At 33.0% G+C, this 15,075-nt stretch overlaps 2 protein-coding genes across 3 annotated transcripts; both read right to left on the bottom strand.

The window, feature by feature from the left end:
• Window positions 1-397: 397 nt before the first annotated feature.
• LOC110427813 (glucose-6-phosphate 1-dehydrogenase, cytoplasmic isoform) lies at window positions 398-6,570 on the bottom strand. The gene is made up of 16 exons (XM_021443424.2): window positions 6,415-6,570; window positions 5,699-5,932; window positions 5,472-5,557; window positions 5,238-5,298; window positions 4,963-5,149; window positions 4,474-4,631; window positions 4,323-4,391; window positions 4,034-4,092; window positions 3,722-3,758; window positions 3,299-3,370; window positions 2,880-3,027; window positions 2,556-2,651; window positions 1,954-2,024; window positions 1,357-1,472; window positions 1,088-1,133; window positions 398-1,007 (listed from the first exon to the last, which is right to left on the bottom strand). Exons 2-16 carry the CDS (start codon window positions 5,867-5,869, stop codon window positions 840-842), a joined length of 1,545 nt encoding a protein of 514 aa, XP_021299099.1. The 5' UTR covers window positions 5,870-5,932; window positions 6,415-6,570; the 3' UTR covers window positions 398-839.
• Window positions 6,571-9,744: 3,174 nt separating this feature from the next.
• PUX1 (plant UBX domain-containing protein 1) lies at window positions 9,745-13,040 on the bottom strand. Of its 2 annotated transcripts, none has more exons than XM_021443407.2 (7): window positions 12,858-13,040; window positions 11,763-11,850; window positions 11,585-11,653; window positions 11,237-11,304; window positions 10,953-11,082; window positions 10,748-10,852; window positions 9,745-10,303 (listed from the first exon to the last, which is right to left on the bottom strand). In XM_021443407.2, the coding sequence occupies exons 1-7, from the start codon at window positions 12,933-12,935 to the stop codon at window positions 10,098-10,100; spliced, it is 744 nt and encodes a 247-aa protein (XP_021299082.1). In that variant the 5' UTR covers window positions 12,936-13,040; the 3' UTR covers window positions 9,745-10,097. The 2 variants fall into 2 exon arrangements, with proteins under 2 accessions (XP_021299082.1, XP_021299083.1); XM_021443408.2 differs by having other exon boundaries at window positions 9,745-10,288.
• Window positions 13,041-15,075: the final 2,035 nt, after the last annotated feature.

Raw genomic sequence — 15,075 nt, 5'->3', positions numbered from 1 at the left:
CTTCACCTTCCAACTTATGTGGAAAAACAAAACATACACACGTAGATACATACAAATATATATATATATATATTCTTCCAAGGAAAGAGATTATTAAGTATTATTATTATTAGGATAAGCATGTTGATAAAGAAATTAAGGGTCAGAAGTCTCCGAGTTCTGTTACTGATAATGAATACATCAGATACATGAAGATCTGGCAGATATAGTACAGTTTTGATTATTCAAATCAAAGAAAGTCAAGATCAGATTCTGTATGATGTTAGCTCCATCTTTATTCCCTTGGAAGTTTGGTTAGAAAAAAGTATAATCCTTTAGCTCCAATGGAAAATTTGAGGGGCAGATATGTTTAAATGCAGAATTATCTTTGTCCAGAAAAGGTGAAAAAGTTCAGCAGTTCTTTGAATGTATTATTTATCATTCAGAGTGGAGCTATAGATTTCTTGCAAACTACAAAAAGATGGCTCAAGCAAAACAGGTTCGGAAGAGCTTTATTCTAGGGTCAAGCCAGCCTGATTCCTTAGCAGCCATATCGAAAAACAGAAACAAAAGCTTCTCTTCTATGACAAGGAAAGACCCTTCATAAAGAGTTGGAAATATGATTTAAAGGGATATCAAATCATATTTTACACACAAAGTACGGCAAAGGTACATACTTCAAACAGGCAGGGGAACAAAGCTCTTCGGCTAAGCATATTTTTATGGCACTCTATAACAGGCTGGCCCGGCTGATATAGGGTTACACGGCTACAATTTTATTGGATGCATTACAAACGGGCTTTAGCGAAAACTTCAACTTATACAGTGCTGATGAAGGAATACTGCAAGCTAGCAAGTTTCTACAAGGTGGGAGGAATCCATATATATCCATGTGTTTGAACATAACCAGCTTTAGCTGAAAGCTCATCAGCTTCTGCAGGACCACGGCTGCCTGGTTGGTATGGAGTTGGCTTCAGTTCACCATTGTCAATTCTGTGTAGAAGAGGCGTGAAAATCTCCCATGCCGCCTGATGTTTGAAGCAATACAAATGTCATTATGAATTGCCCCTATGAGTTATTTTCTTCCAAAGCATACATGAATTCTTACCTTTAATTCATCTCTGCGAACAAAATGCTGCTGATCACCTCTTATCCTGTAAAGACAAAACCAGATTCCATTGTTCATTACACATGTATTGTACAACTGATATTCTCAATTTACTTGTATTTAACTAGTTACCACAGCTTGTAATCCTCAATACCACAACTACTAGCCCTTTGAAGGTCAGGTAAAAAATTATGCATTTCATTTGAAAGTAGAAAGAGTAAAGCCTTGTAGACAAGAATGCTTCAAGGAACAGAAAGGGCAAGTCATACGTGTCAAGAATAAGACGTTCATAAGCCTCAGGAATTATAACATTTTGATAACGTTGCCTGTATGACAAGTCTAGTTCACTTTGCACTGTTGACATCTCCAGACCAGGCTGCTTCACCTGCATCAATGAAAAAATACAAGTCAATATACAAGCATAAAGATCTAGCAATTAATTCTAGCAACTATTTTTCAATGCTTAAACTAACTGAAGGCTACATCCTGTCACTTGTGATTGGCCATATGAGCAGCTTTTGATGAATCTGGCAATGGATTTTGGAAAATTCTAGAAAATTCATATAAATGTCTCCAAAATCTGATAAAACAAGGAAGGGCCATCAAGTATTCAGGATTGAGAATCAATGGTGCACAAAAGTCATCATAAGGAGCATCCTCGTATCTTGTCACCCACTACAACCAAATATTTAAGATAATGCGAATGGTAACTGTTGGTTTTAAAAATATCTTTTCTAAAAAATTTAGCAGACAAACATCTTGAAGCAGGAAAGCAACATCTGAATTTACAAGCAGGAAAATCCTCATACATAGCAATTATAGCTCTAATAGCTTTGAAATTGACACAATAAGACTAACAAACTCACTGTTAGCTTCATGTACATGGCTTCAGAAGGTTGCAGGCGTATCACAAATTCATTTCTGCCTTGCTTTTTACCTAAATAAGAAGACAAAATTCAAGTAACAAGCTGATTAAAAGGTTAGACTACTTCAAAAGAGTCAAAAAAAAAAAGGGTTTTGACAAGAACATTAAATGTGCTTTATCCATGCCAACTGTTATTACGTTATACAAGTAGAACCCACTCATCCGACAAATGTGCTTCCCTCTAACACCACAACCATAAGGTACAACTAAACCTTCAAATGGAACCGTTCAAGCTCATTCTCTTTCATTCATGGACAATCACCATTGTCTTCATAGATCAATAAATGACATGTATTTTATCTATCATAGATAAATAATCACTAAAGACACCCTTACATATTAAAAGACTACTATCTTAGTTTTCAATGTAAGCTTCTGAAGTTATTATTCATAAATGTGATAACTTCCCAAGTAAACTTAAGGCGGAGAGTATCACACTTCCACACTCAAGTTCATCGGAAAGACTACAAAAGCAGCTCAATGGAAACAAACAATCATATGAGGGAAGTTATCAAGAATCTTAAAGGTCTATTATTGTCATACATTTGAATATATCACCAGGAACATCCTTAAATTGAACACGTATCTCTGCCTTTCTTGAATTCAATGCTTTCCCTGCCTTTAGTATAAATGGAACACCTGGAAACAAATCAATGAATGCAATTAGAAAATTTAATGAGAAATTTCAATTAAATTTATGATTTCATCTATCCAATGAAAAGAACATAAAACAATCAACAGTAGTGACCAACAGACTCAGACATCAAATAATAAAATAACAGCAAATTTCAAATGAGATGCTTAGATTTTCTCGGGCTGAGCCACTAAAAAATTTTTATAGGAGGAAAAAACGAACAACAATACTACCTTCCCATCTTTCATTATGTATACGGAGAATAACAGTTGCAAATGTTGGAGTGTTTGAGTGGTCAGGAACTGTTGGATCATCTGTGTAACCTTCATATTGTCCAAGTACAACCTCTTCATCTTTAATTGGAAGTACTGATTGAAGAACCTGGCTTTTATATAGTAATCAGTATATACTAGAGAAATGGATTGAAGAACCTGGATTTTATATAGTAATCAGCATATACTAGAGAAATGGATTGAAGAACCTTCTGGAGGAGCATCACATCAACCATAACTACTTTAAAATGGATGCCTTTAATACTTAGTTGATTTGTTTCGCATAAAGTAATGCTTCTAGGTCATAGATCCTACTGTTAGAAAGCCAAAATAAACAACAAGCAGTCACTTTCTAAAGTAAGGAGTGAAAAGATAGGCACCTTCACTTTCTCATCACGAATGTGCTCAGGTTTGAGAGAAACAGGCTTCTCCATAGCAACAAGACAAAGAACCTGCAGTTGAAATGAACTCAATAAATAGGTAAAGTAGGTTAACGCTACACAGCATTTTCTGCCTCCAACTTGTTCTATTTCATTTTTCTTTCCTTTTGGGTAGAGGACAAGAATCATGAGACCTAATGAGTAATGCCTTCAGGAATCAAAATGAGCACATATTCTAAGAAATTTCCTTTGAAAAGAAAACGTCTTGCCTGACTTAAAAGATTTAATAAAACTACAACTCAAAACACAAATCAGAGGAAATGACGTTCAACTTATAGACACTCCAGTCACATACACAGCAAATTACGCAAAGGTTGCATTCTTAACCATATGATATCCACGTGAGGTTAGTAATGACCTTACCTGCAACAGGTGGTTTTGGATAATATCGCGGATAATTCTGCACAAAGAGAAAAGAGACTCAGAAAGATATTTAACATGTTCTCTTTCAGTTAATAAGTCTTGGGTACCAGGAAGGTCTTGTATTCTTTTCCAAAGTCAGTTGGAATTAGGGACTCAAATTGCATGGAAACCAGCAAACGTCATTGTAGTGTACAAAGATACTCCTTTTTTTTAGGAAATATATTTCAAATCACAGAGAAGGAGAAGTTGCATGATTCTTCATAAACATTCCTATACAATGGGGATACTAGAACTAAGTGCCATGTACCATACCCGTATTCATCAAAATATCCACCACGACCTTCAGTTCCAAAATCCTCTCTGAAAACAATCTGCCAGAAGAAAAAATGAAAATAGAGATTAGCATCAAGTTATTACTTGACAATTAAAAATGCTGTCAGGCCAGCAATGGTTTTGACATTTTTTTTTTGAAGTAAACATCAGCATGTACACATGCAGCTTGTTGCAATGATATAACAGCCTATCCCAGTAAGCCTATCCCAACCTAATATACAGTACCAGTAACTTCACATTAGTAGTTTGCAATTTTTAGGATTCTCACCTGTACATTATCAATGTTGTCACGATTCCAAAGGGGCATGAACAAGCGATTAGCAAAACGAAGTACCAACTGCAAGCGCCACAAACCCAGATATGAGCAGAGCTGCTAAATAAATCAAGTACTAGAAAGCATTTGTTTACACATTCATTACCAAGTTCTGAACTAATTCCTTTCCCAAATAGTGATCAATACGGTAAATTTGTGGTTCCTCAAACAACTCCCCAATCTGGGAACTCAGTTGCTCTGCAGAGTCCAAATCTTTGCCAAAGGGCTTCTCAACAACAATCCGAGTCCATCCACCAAGATCAGCTGGAAAAAATCATATATCTTGTTATCACATCCATACAGGCATCATGTAAAAGGGGTGAACTCAAAAGTATCCTAATAATGAAGCAACAATTCCAGGAATATAGCAGTACTACACAAGATATTGCCTCTCTCAATCCAAAATGTGTGCAGACAGCAAGAAACCTTCTATAACTTGTGCTCAAGAGAAGATGATGGCAACTTAGCTTTAGTGAATCATGAAACAAATATGAAGAAAGTATAAAACATGAAATTAGTTCTTCGTAGAGGTGCCTATAAATCATCTAAAACGATATAATTCCCACATTGTTGGTCTTGGGACAGAAGTACCTACATTTATTCATGCAATATTGCCTGATCATCCTGCAAACAGATGGATATACTGATGGCGGAAGTGCAAGATAAAAGAGTCTCCGTGATGACCCTTCTTGGCTACTTTTCGAGAATTCATGCGCTGCAATTTCCCTGTCTAACAGTTGAAAGCCCTCAGCGGCATCATATGACCCGCTTACATATTTAATCTACAAATCATAGCAATTGCTTGTTGTAAGCAGACATAGGATTGAAGTGTGGTAAACATATAACTAGGGCTGTACAGCCTGTACTGACCAGCTGTAAGAACTTTGATACATCTTCTAAGGGTGAAGCACTTCTGTCACTGACAAGATATCTGCCATTTCAATTAAAATGTCAGTCAGGGTTATCATTTGCATCATTCGTCAAAATGAAATGAACTGTGAGCACAAAAAATTTTCTGGCCAAAGTGTGAACAACTGTTGAAGTGGAGCAATTGATAAAATTTTCTTTTATTGTCCTTTTTAAATGAGAGGATAGATATCTCACCCACGAATGCGATTTCTCAATTCATCATCTGAAATCTTAGTCCTTGCATAGCCAAAAATGTGCACCTCATCTGGTGGTAGAAATCCCTGCACAGACAACATGCCCATCTAAAGTTAGCACACCGATGCACACAGTGTTTAGCCTTTTTGGCAAAGCCAACCAAAAACTCCACACGTAGTATCAATCGCATTTCAGTTCTGATAAAATTAATGAACATAACACCTAACCTGGCAATAAAGATGAAAGAGAGCAGGGAAAGTCTTCTTCTTGGCAAGATCACCAGAGGCACCAAGAACGATAATTGAGAGGCACCCAGTTTCCTGCACATTCTCATTGGTTGAAAATGAATCACTCTTAAAGCTATCTCTTTTCTGAAGGCACCATTCACCTGATCCCATCTTCTAAGCTTCTATTTTACAAGTCAAACAAAGATTTTGCTCTTGCTGTGATCCTTGTATGATCTGTATTCAAAGAAATGTGAGCTGTAAGTGAAAAGATACTGAATTGCCCATATGGCCATATTCATTAAATGATTTGATCAGTTTTCAAGAACTGAAATGAACTATTGGTTGTCGTCAGTTTCTTGCTTGGCCTCAACTGTTTTCAAGAATGAATACTTCAAATCCTACACTAATCCATCATATCAACCAAGATTAAAGAAACAGTAAAGCTTGACGTAAGACTTACATTTTTACTCTACCAAATTACAATTAGCTCAATATAAGACATGGAAATTTAGATTCCTTTAGCTTTCCTCGGTTTTACAAAAACATTCTAAAGAAACACATCAGAAACGCAAACTTTATTGCATGGATCCCAGAAAGAAACAAACCCGACTCAGAATTCAAATCAAATGAAACAACCAATCAAAGAAACTCAATAAGAACACTTCCTCAGAAGCAAGAATTAAGAACCCAGATCATGGAAATGAAGTAAAACAAACCTTAACAGCAAACTCAGAGAAAAATGAAACCCTGGGATTTGAAGAGAGAGAGAGAGAGCTTGGTTTGGTATTGAGTTAATGTTTGAAAAGTGGGTGTCAAACTTCCTGGAATTTAAGCAGTTTTTTTGTATTGCTCACCAACTCTTTCTGTCCGCCTCTCATTCTTACCAGCCGCCGTAGTTTACAAGAATTTTTTCTGTTCCTTTTCTCACCTTGCCACCTAAATTTCACCGTATTTCTGTTTTTGCCCCGCCAGTTTCGTTTACTACTTTTTGCTATTTTCTACCTAAATTTCTCCATAATCAAATTAATCAGATTATATAATTTTTGTAGTATCATATGAATATTTAATAGATTTGTTTGACTAATAAAAAATATTGATCTATCTATAATGATTTGATAATTTTTTAATTATATATATAACATCTTGAGTTTTTTTTATTATACACTATATTTAATTCATGTATGAATGCATATTTATTCTTTAACAATAAAACAATTAATAATTTTTTTTGAATAAAACAAGCATGTATGGATGATGCAACAACAGTATATAAATTTTCTAAATTATTAGTGAACTTTTAAAAGTTTTAAAAAATAAATATTTGTAATTTTAATAATATTTATTTTGAATATTTACATTTGGACATTCATGATTTTCTCTTTTTAAATATTTAATATTCTTTAATTAATTTAGAAAAGGGTGTCATTGAGAACAGTCAATTTGATTGTGGGGTCAACCATAAAATCAAAAACTCCAAAGGGTGCACTTTGTAAATATGATAATATACGGATGAAACACGGTGGCGCTAACAGATTTACGAATCATAAAGAGTTTTCACCCTCCAACCGTCACCGTTTACAGATAAAATAATAATAAATCCGATGTTTCAAATCCCAATACCATTAATTAAATATCAGAGGATCAGACTTGCTTCGCACGTGATGTCCGCAGAGTTCGATGTAACGAACGGTCCTGATTAGCAGAGTCCAGCTAAGATGGATAGTCCTGACACGAGGTGATCAAGAACGTATACCGTTAGGTCCTTTCCATAGATTTATGTATCTTATGGGGTCCATTTCACAATTAAAATAAAATATCCTACCTGTCATTGTTCAGCATGTCAATTTCAATAATTTCATTTAAAAACAATAAATCTCCCTTTATATATTTTTACACATATAACCCTTTTTATTTTAAAGTTTTTTTCTAAAAAATTTACGAATTAATTTTGTAATATCTAAATTATCACATTAAATATTTCAAAAAATAAAAAATAAATACACTGTTTCAATCTTATATCGAATACATAAAGAGATATTAAAAAATTTATAAATATAAACAACTTTACACGTCTCTTTAAATTAATTATTTTCATCATAAAATGATTGAAATTTGAAACTCTAAATCGAATTCGGATTAAACTTTTAAAAGTCTGATCCCACATACCATGAAATCCGAACATCACTTAATTATGGTTATAAAATGTTAAATAGTAACATCCTAATACAAAATAAATATACTCCATCTACATACTTCCGTTTCACCTTTCATATAGACCGGAGCGGTTAGATGACCAAGAGTCAATCATCTTTGAAATTAGGGGACAAATATAATTAACTTTCAAACATAATACATTAATATTTAATTAGTAATAATATATAAATGGGCCCCATTTTATATATTTTTTAATATTAAATTATCCATGCAAAACTTACTCAAAAAAATGCCAAAGCATATGGTGAACCGGAAAGGAGGGGATGGGTGGTAGTTGAGCACATTTTATCAACCATAATTATGGATATGGGAAGGATGGGATGGGTAGGTTAAGCTCAACAAGAAAATCAAATTCAATTTAAGCCAAAAATAACACAATGTCATGTCATAGAAAGGCAATCTCATTATCTAATCCTTACAATTATTTGGTTTCCATTTCTTAATTAATTATCTATATTAATTATTTTTAAAAAAAATAAACTCCACCTTTTTTTTTTCAAATTGTTAAAATTTCTCAACTTTCACTTAAGAAGGCTTAATTGCGAAATTTTGATGTGATATGATGAATTAATGTGAGTATGTTCGTATTCAATGTAAACTCTACTTATAATTTTTTATGGTTTTAACTTTTCTCATGTGATATAGCGTAATTTTTTTCTATATATAATTTTTGTTCCCATAAAATTAAATTGTTAATTTTACCATGTATTTTTATAATTTTGTTAGATAAAATTTATAATTTTAAAAAATAAAAAAAATGTGAAAAAAGTAACATTAAAAAGATAATAAATGGAGTTTACTCTGAATTAAATTTTCTCGAGTGAGTGCAAATACGGGACAATAACACGTGCCATTATGTCAATAACTAAAATTGGATGATGGTAAATGATAGAATTCTTTAGTGGGTAGGTTTGAGTGTTAATAATATTTTCCAAAGACATGATTGTATCTTATGCCATTGCTTTTCCAATTTGAGTGGGAAATGAGACTTTAATTGGTCAAAATTCAGCAAAAATGCAAGATATTGTAGTTAATAATAAACCCTCCTTTACGCATAGGGTGATGCCATTCTAGAATTGACTCAAGCTTGCCCTTCAAAGAAAGCAGCAATTTTGACTTTTTACCTTTGATTTTTTTTCCAATTTCCAAGTGGTGGGAAATTGACTTCCACTTAATCCAAGAAGGGAGAAAATTGACTTCAATGGAAAACTTTTCATACTCCCTCTGTTTCTTTTCCTTTGTCTGTCTTTGATTTTTATGGAGATTAAGTCAAAAAATAAAAAGAAACAAAGGGTCTACTTTCTGTTTTTGGGTCATTTGTGCCCCTAATTGTCAAGGTCATTGACCTACAATCGCAAGACCATGCCTTGGACAAGGTAGGTAACTAACTCAGGTTGTTGAGTACACGTACATGACATGACCATCCCTTAAATTTCACTTTTTGGGCCAACATGTTGGAGTTTGAGTCCAATTTATGGGGAGCCTTCAAGTTGGGCCTTGACTCTTTTAAGCAAAGCCCAAATGCTTCTAGCCATAATTTTTGAATGTTATTTCATAAACCTGAGAAATTTCAGCATTCAAATATTATGTACTAAACTTTTAATTTTTTAAAAATTTAAATACTGAATTTATTATATAAAACTTGCTTGGTATGCTGTTAAAAGTTAAATATTACGAGAAATATGATTTTACAAGTATTTTTAACTTTCAATGATTTGGGTTTTTTCAATGGTTTTTGAAGCACTTTTTTGGTTGGAGGCATGTAATTTTCCTTGTTCCACAAGCAATCTCAGTTTATGTAGCATTGCAAAAAGGGTTGCTTGACTGGGATGTTATGGAATAATCAAGCAAAGGAATCAATTATGCAACTGTGTAAAGGACCACGGCTTAACACATCAAAATATTCACATCTGACTTGGTAAGTATAAACATCCTCCACAAAGGGTTGCCATATGAAAAAGAGTCACCTGTTAGACACCATTGAACAACTTTCTGCTTTGATCTGCCATTACAATCGACTGTCTGTTGACATCTAGGACTGTTGACATCATATGTTGAAGCTCACCAGCAGGAGCAGGGCCAAGATTCAGGCATCACTATGGAGATATGAAGGGGAATCACACCTCTCAAAATGGAACAAAAGTGCTACAAGGGAATAAAGGAGCTCTGGCTTGTGATGGTCAAATCACATTTTAAACCACTTTGGCTTGGCAGGTTTTTTCTCAGTAGGTTTGCTCTCTTGCACAACAGTGGCTGGTGCTGCACTGGTAGCAGCTGGTTCTGGAGCAGATTGAACTGGCTCTGGCTGCTCAGCAATGACTTCCAAACCTTTCAAAGACATTATCTCATCTTGAAGGAAGGGGGCTGAATTGGCAGCTGCAGCATCATCATCTAAACATTTCAATGCGAAATTAGCCAGTGAATCACATTTTGTAGAGTCAGATAACCCCAGATCTAAGGAATTAAGAGGGGGAGATGTTGAGCATAGTATCCATTCAACAGTACAAACTACATAATTTAGTGAACAATCGCAGGAAATTCTCAGAAGTTGAACTTAACATGTTTAAGAAGTATTTATCCAACAGCCTTACACTGGCTTATTAACTGCTCAACAAAAAATGAAGCCAATATTAAACATGCCGATACCAGACTAGAAATAGCAAATTTGGATGTTGAAAACATGGTAATGACAACCATAAAGAAGTGTACGTTGCTTAACTCGACATGGCATGATCATAAATGTGACAACAGCATTAGAAACCAATGTTGAAATCCAACTGGCAGTTAGAAATATATAGCCAGAAACGCTACATATATGTGAAAGCACATACTAACCTTTTGGCAGATCGTACGAAAAATACACAATTGCACCAGGAACGAAGCCAGCAGAGAAAAAATCCTGTGTCATGTCCCTCATTTGCTTCTTGGGAGGAGTAGTATCTAAACAAGATCAAATATTAGGCATTCAGGGCACTGGTTTCACAACCAACATCTAGCTATTATCTAACTGACCTAAAGTGTCATACTTAAATATGCTTACATATATAGAATGGTAAATCTGGTCGAGCAATCACTTTCTTCATAAAGTCAACTAAGCTCTGAACTGTCTCTGATGGATGAAATGTTACCTCTAATGTGTGGTTATCAGGAAAGCGAACCCTTATCACAACCTGAATATGAACATATAAACTTAATCACAAGTAAAACCAGACCAACCTACTCTAAGATTCAGTATTCATCCTGAATAAAGTTCTGTAACCATTGAGATTGAAGCACTCTAAGCAAATAAACAACTAAAAGATTCCCAAAAGGAGTAGCAACTACCTTTGTTATTTTTGATCTTCGAGCTGCCTCTTCTGCTTCTCGAATTTTTCGTGTTTTCAAGAACTTATCTGTTCACAATAGCATCCACTTCAAAACATGTAAATACGTTTCTAATAAAAAAATTTCAAATAACCTGGCCACTGTGATTGATTTATAAAATTGGCAATCATGCACAACAAGATTGTGCACATACATATCTTTTACTATGCTTGGCCACTGTGATTGTTACATAGCATGCCATGGTTATAACTTTGACATAACTGAAACCCCAAAATCAACCAGTAAAAATATCTCAACCAAGCTGAGGGGATAGAGTTTATTATGAGTTAAGTTCATCAACAAAAGTACCTTCCTTTTTACTTGCCATTACTCGATAGTAATCTTCTGGAGTGAACTCATAGAAGTCATCTGGCTCCTCTGCCCAGAAAATAAAGAAAAACACATTTTATCGGTTTATCGCCATGAACTGACACTTCTAGTCAGTAAGCAAGTTCAAAGTCTGAAAATATGCCTTGGGAGGTCATACCAGTATTGGAGACTTCACTTGATGTTGGCAAAGTTTCAAAGACACGGATTTCTCGTCCAAACTTCTCTTTTGCAGCAGCGAGCTTAGCCTAAAATCATTCAGATGGAAGTCAAAAAAGAAAAAAAATAGCATAACACCTAGCAGCAGTCTGCATACCACACATGATATAGGAGTCACAAATCAAAAAGTTAAAATGAATGTTCTCACCAAAGTTCATTGCGCTTAAGAATGGAAAAGCAGTCTCTTTGGAACCTAGGACAAACATATTACTAATAGGATACAACATCATCCTGAGGTTCTACTTAATATGCTCTTCTCAAGACCAGGATCATGTAGATTCAAAAGTGATATAAGACATTTTCTGACATCTACGTAACTCTTTTACAAACACCACAGGAAGCACAGGATGCAGTTGAAACAAAAACAGAACTAAAACCGGAAGACTAAATCAGAACAGGATTCCACAACTTCATATGCACTGATATTCCTAAAATAAGGTTACAACAATAACAGTCACTCAAATAATTAAATAAAGTTTAAATGGCTGGGTACTCATTCCATGCACTAACTGTTTCCTCCGATTTCCCTTTTTATCTAATTACACATATTAACTTTTAAGGGCACTTTCACCTATAAACTAAAAAGGATTCCACTAACTAACTTTAGCTGTTCTAGTTGACGCACAGCCACCATCAGTTCATGAATGCAACACGGTTTTAGTATCAGGTCTCGGCACCATAAACCACACAAGACAATAAATATTGCAAAAGAAACCAAGATGAAGCTTAATTCCAATACAATGAAGCTAATTTGTTATGTTAAAAGACTTGAGCTCAACTTGAAGCAATCGTTATATCTATATCTCTTTTTCGAGCTAAGCTAAATATCTGTTTTACCATCTTGCAGCATCAAAAATCAAGAGACGGCAACACACCCAATTGAGCAAACAACAAGAAGAACAGGATCAACCCAGTGCTGAATAACAAAATCATAGCAAAAACCGAGATCAACCCATCATTAAAAACAGGATTCTGAACACCCCCCCCTCCCCCCAAAGAAAGATTTTAAATCAAGGAGAAGATAACAATAAAAGACCTTGGCGGATGCAGCCTCCATGGGATCAATGTTAGTGAATCTTCTCCTCTTCAGTCTCCAAGAACCATCAACAATCATCAGCAGCAAATAAAAGTTTCCAGTTTCCTGTTTTTCCTTCCGTGGTTTGCTGCTGCAAAAGCTCCTGCTTGCTCTGCCCCTTGTGAAATTTCTTCGTTTTTTGTTTTTTTCGTTTCAATTTTCTTTTTTACTGTTATTCCTTTCCTACTTTGCAAGCACTGACACGTGCCAGCTTGTCAGCACGATTGAGAAAAGAAAGGTAATTTCTGGGCTCTACTTTAGATTTGGGCCATTTGACCCAGGCTCTTTTCGTTGCACATCTTCCTTTTATTATTTTATTTTTATTTACATTTTTCTTTAATTTTGGTTATATTTATGTGCCTAATTAATCTAAGCTAGATCAAATTGAATGTATGGTAAAAAATTTTGAGTTTTATTCAACATACAAGTTTTTTTAATTATAATATTTTAAAAAGTTTTTGAATTATTTTAAAAAATTTAAATAAATGAATATTATTCTATTACGTTCGATCAAATTTATATATTTTTATTTTGAAAAAAATATGTCCTCAAAATAAAGAATTGATTAATTGATATTAGTCAAACTATCACTTGTTATTTTTATATCTATATAACACTGACATTAAGCTAAAGGTGAACAATTATATAGTTTGCAATTTGATCCTCCATAATTAAAGACCGAACAGATCAAATATTTTTTAAAAATCAATCAAAACAAATCAAACATTAAGGAGGACAAAACCAATCAAACATCGAATTAGGTCAATTGATTTAGTTTTGGATCAAACTTTTATCAATTTTTTTTGTAAATTAAAATATTAAAATATATAAGCTTCATCTATAATTATAAAATATATAAATAATTTAAATATAAGAAAACATAACATTTGTCTTTTCATATAAACCATCAAATTAACATTCAAAATTTAACATAATAATGATAATAAAATTAACATTCATAAAATAAAACTATTTAACACAAGACAATCAATCATCACTCACCATCAACTTGAATCACATCTACGTAGAGGGACGAATTTAGAATTTTTTCTAAATAGTATTATAACTAAAATAATAATAATAATTAAAAAAATTTCCCTCAATCCAAATCTACCAAAAGAATACTTATATCAAATTCAACACGATTTTACTTAGAAGATTATTAAATACCATCATTAGTAAAATTATGTTATTGTTGCCCAATACCTGAATATTGTGAAATAATTTGTTATATCTTAAAATATATTTTGTGACTTATTTATCCAAAAACATGTTAAAAATTACTACTCATTTCTTATTAGTTTAAACTAAAAATTTAAAATAAAATAAAATATGATATTACATAACAAATTATCAATTCAACAATTAAAATTTAACAAATTTCTATTCATTGATCAAAACTAAGTATAAACATTTATAAATCACATAAAGTTCAATACAAAAATCAAATAATCAAACAATATATTTACAAAATAAATAAAAAAAAGAAAGACTTATAATTTCAAAATATTATTTAACATACAATGCTATTTTATATTAGTTAGATTCTATTTGAGTCCCAAATTATCAAATTAATCAAAAAATATTTAGGTAGAAAATATTTTAAAAAACTTAATTTGGGTTAAAAATTACTTACAATTGAAACCTATCTATGTTGTTTTTAGAGAGTGAAAAACACAATCAAAGATTGAGAAAATGAAGTGTCACTATAGATCTTAAGAGTAGGATTTGAATATTTGGAGAGTGAGAGTAGTTTAGGTTTTAATTCTTTTAATAAAATCTTAAATTATAGAATGAAGTTTTTTTTTTTATTTTCATGTAGTATTTAAATATTAATATATAAATTACTTTTTGATAAATTTACTTTGACTTTGAGTTTTTAAACCTATTGCTTACAAAGTTGTAAAAAAATTAGTAGGTTCATTGGCATCTTTTAACTACCTAAAGCTCTAGATAAATAGTATATAAAGTAAAAATTTTTGGTAAATGAGTAGTATCATGTGATACCATTCACCTTAAGGTAGGTCCGTCCATGCTCATGTAAGCTATCTAATTTAAGATTTGGTTTAAAATTTTAAAATTAAGAATCGACCGAATAAATCAATTGGATCAATTTTTTTAGATCAATAGATCCAATTGACTAATTAGACCAAACCGTTTAACTCAAATTATATTTGAA

Source organism: Theobroma umbraticum, unplaced genomic scaffold (assembly GCF_002168275.2).
Source record: "Theobroma umbraticum cultivar Fairchild unplaced genomic scaffold, ASM216827v3 scaffold_239.0, whole genome shotgun sequence".
NCBI classification, from domain to species: domain Eukaryota; kingdom Viridiplantae; phylum Streptophyta; class Magnoliopsida; order Malvales; family Malvaceae; genus Theobroma; species Theobroma umbraticum.
This window is presented reverse-complemented; position numbering and strand designations above follow the sequence as displayed.

What these genes read in the sequence shown, in the direction of transcription:
- LOC110427813 (XM_021443424.2), bottom strand. Translation starts at nt 5,869, where the DNA reads ATGGGATCAGGTGAATGGTGCCTTCAGAAAAGAGATAGCTTTAAGAGT. An exon ending in TTGAGAAATCGCATTCGTGG is followed by an intron (nt 5,299 to 5,471) that starts GTGAGATATCTA and finishes TTGAAATGGCAG; the next exon opens with ATATCTTGTCAGTGACAGAA. An exon ending in TTCGTGATGAGAAAGTGAAG is followed by an intron (nt 3,028 to 3,298) that starts GTGCCTATCTTT and finishes TATAAAAGCCAG; the next exon opens with GTTCTTCAATCAGTACTTCC.
- PUX1 (XM_021443407.2), bottom strand. Translation starts at nt 12,935, where the DNA reads ATGATTGTTGATGGTTCTTGGAGACTGAAGAGGAGAAGATTCACTAAC. An exon ending in TGGAGGCTGCATCCGCCAAG is followed by an intron (nt 11,851 to 12,857) that starts GTCTTTTATTGT and finishes GAATGATTTTAG; the next exon opens with GCTAAGCTCGCTGCTGCAAA. An exon ending in TTCGTACGATCTGCCAAAAG is followed by an intron (nt 10,304 to 10,747) that starts GTTAGTATGTGC and finishes TGAAATGTTTAG; the next exon opens with ATGATGATGCTGCAGCTGCC.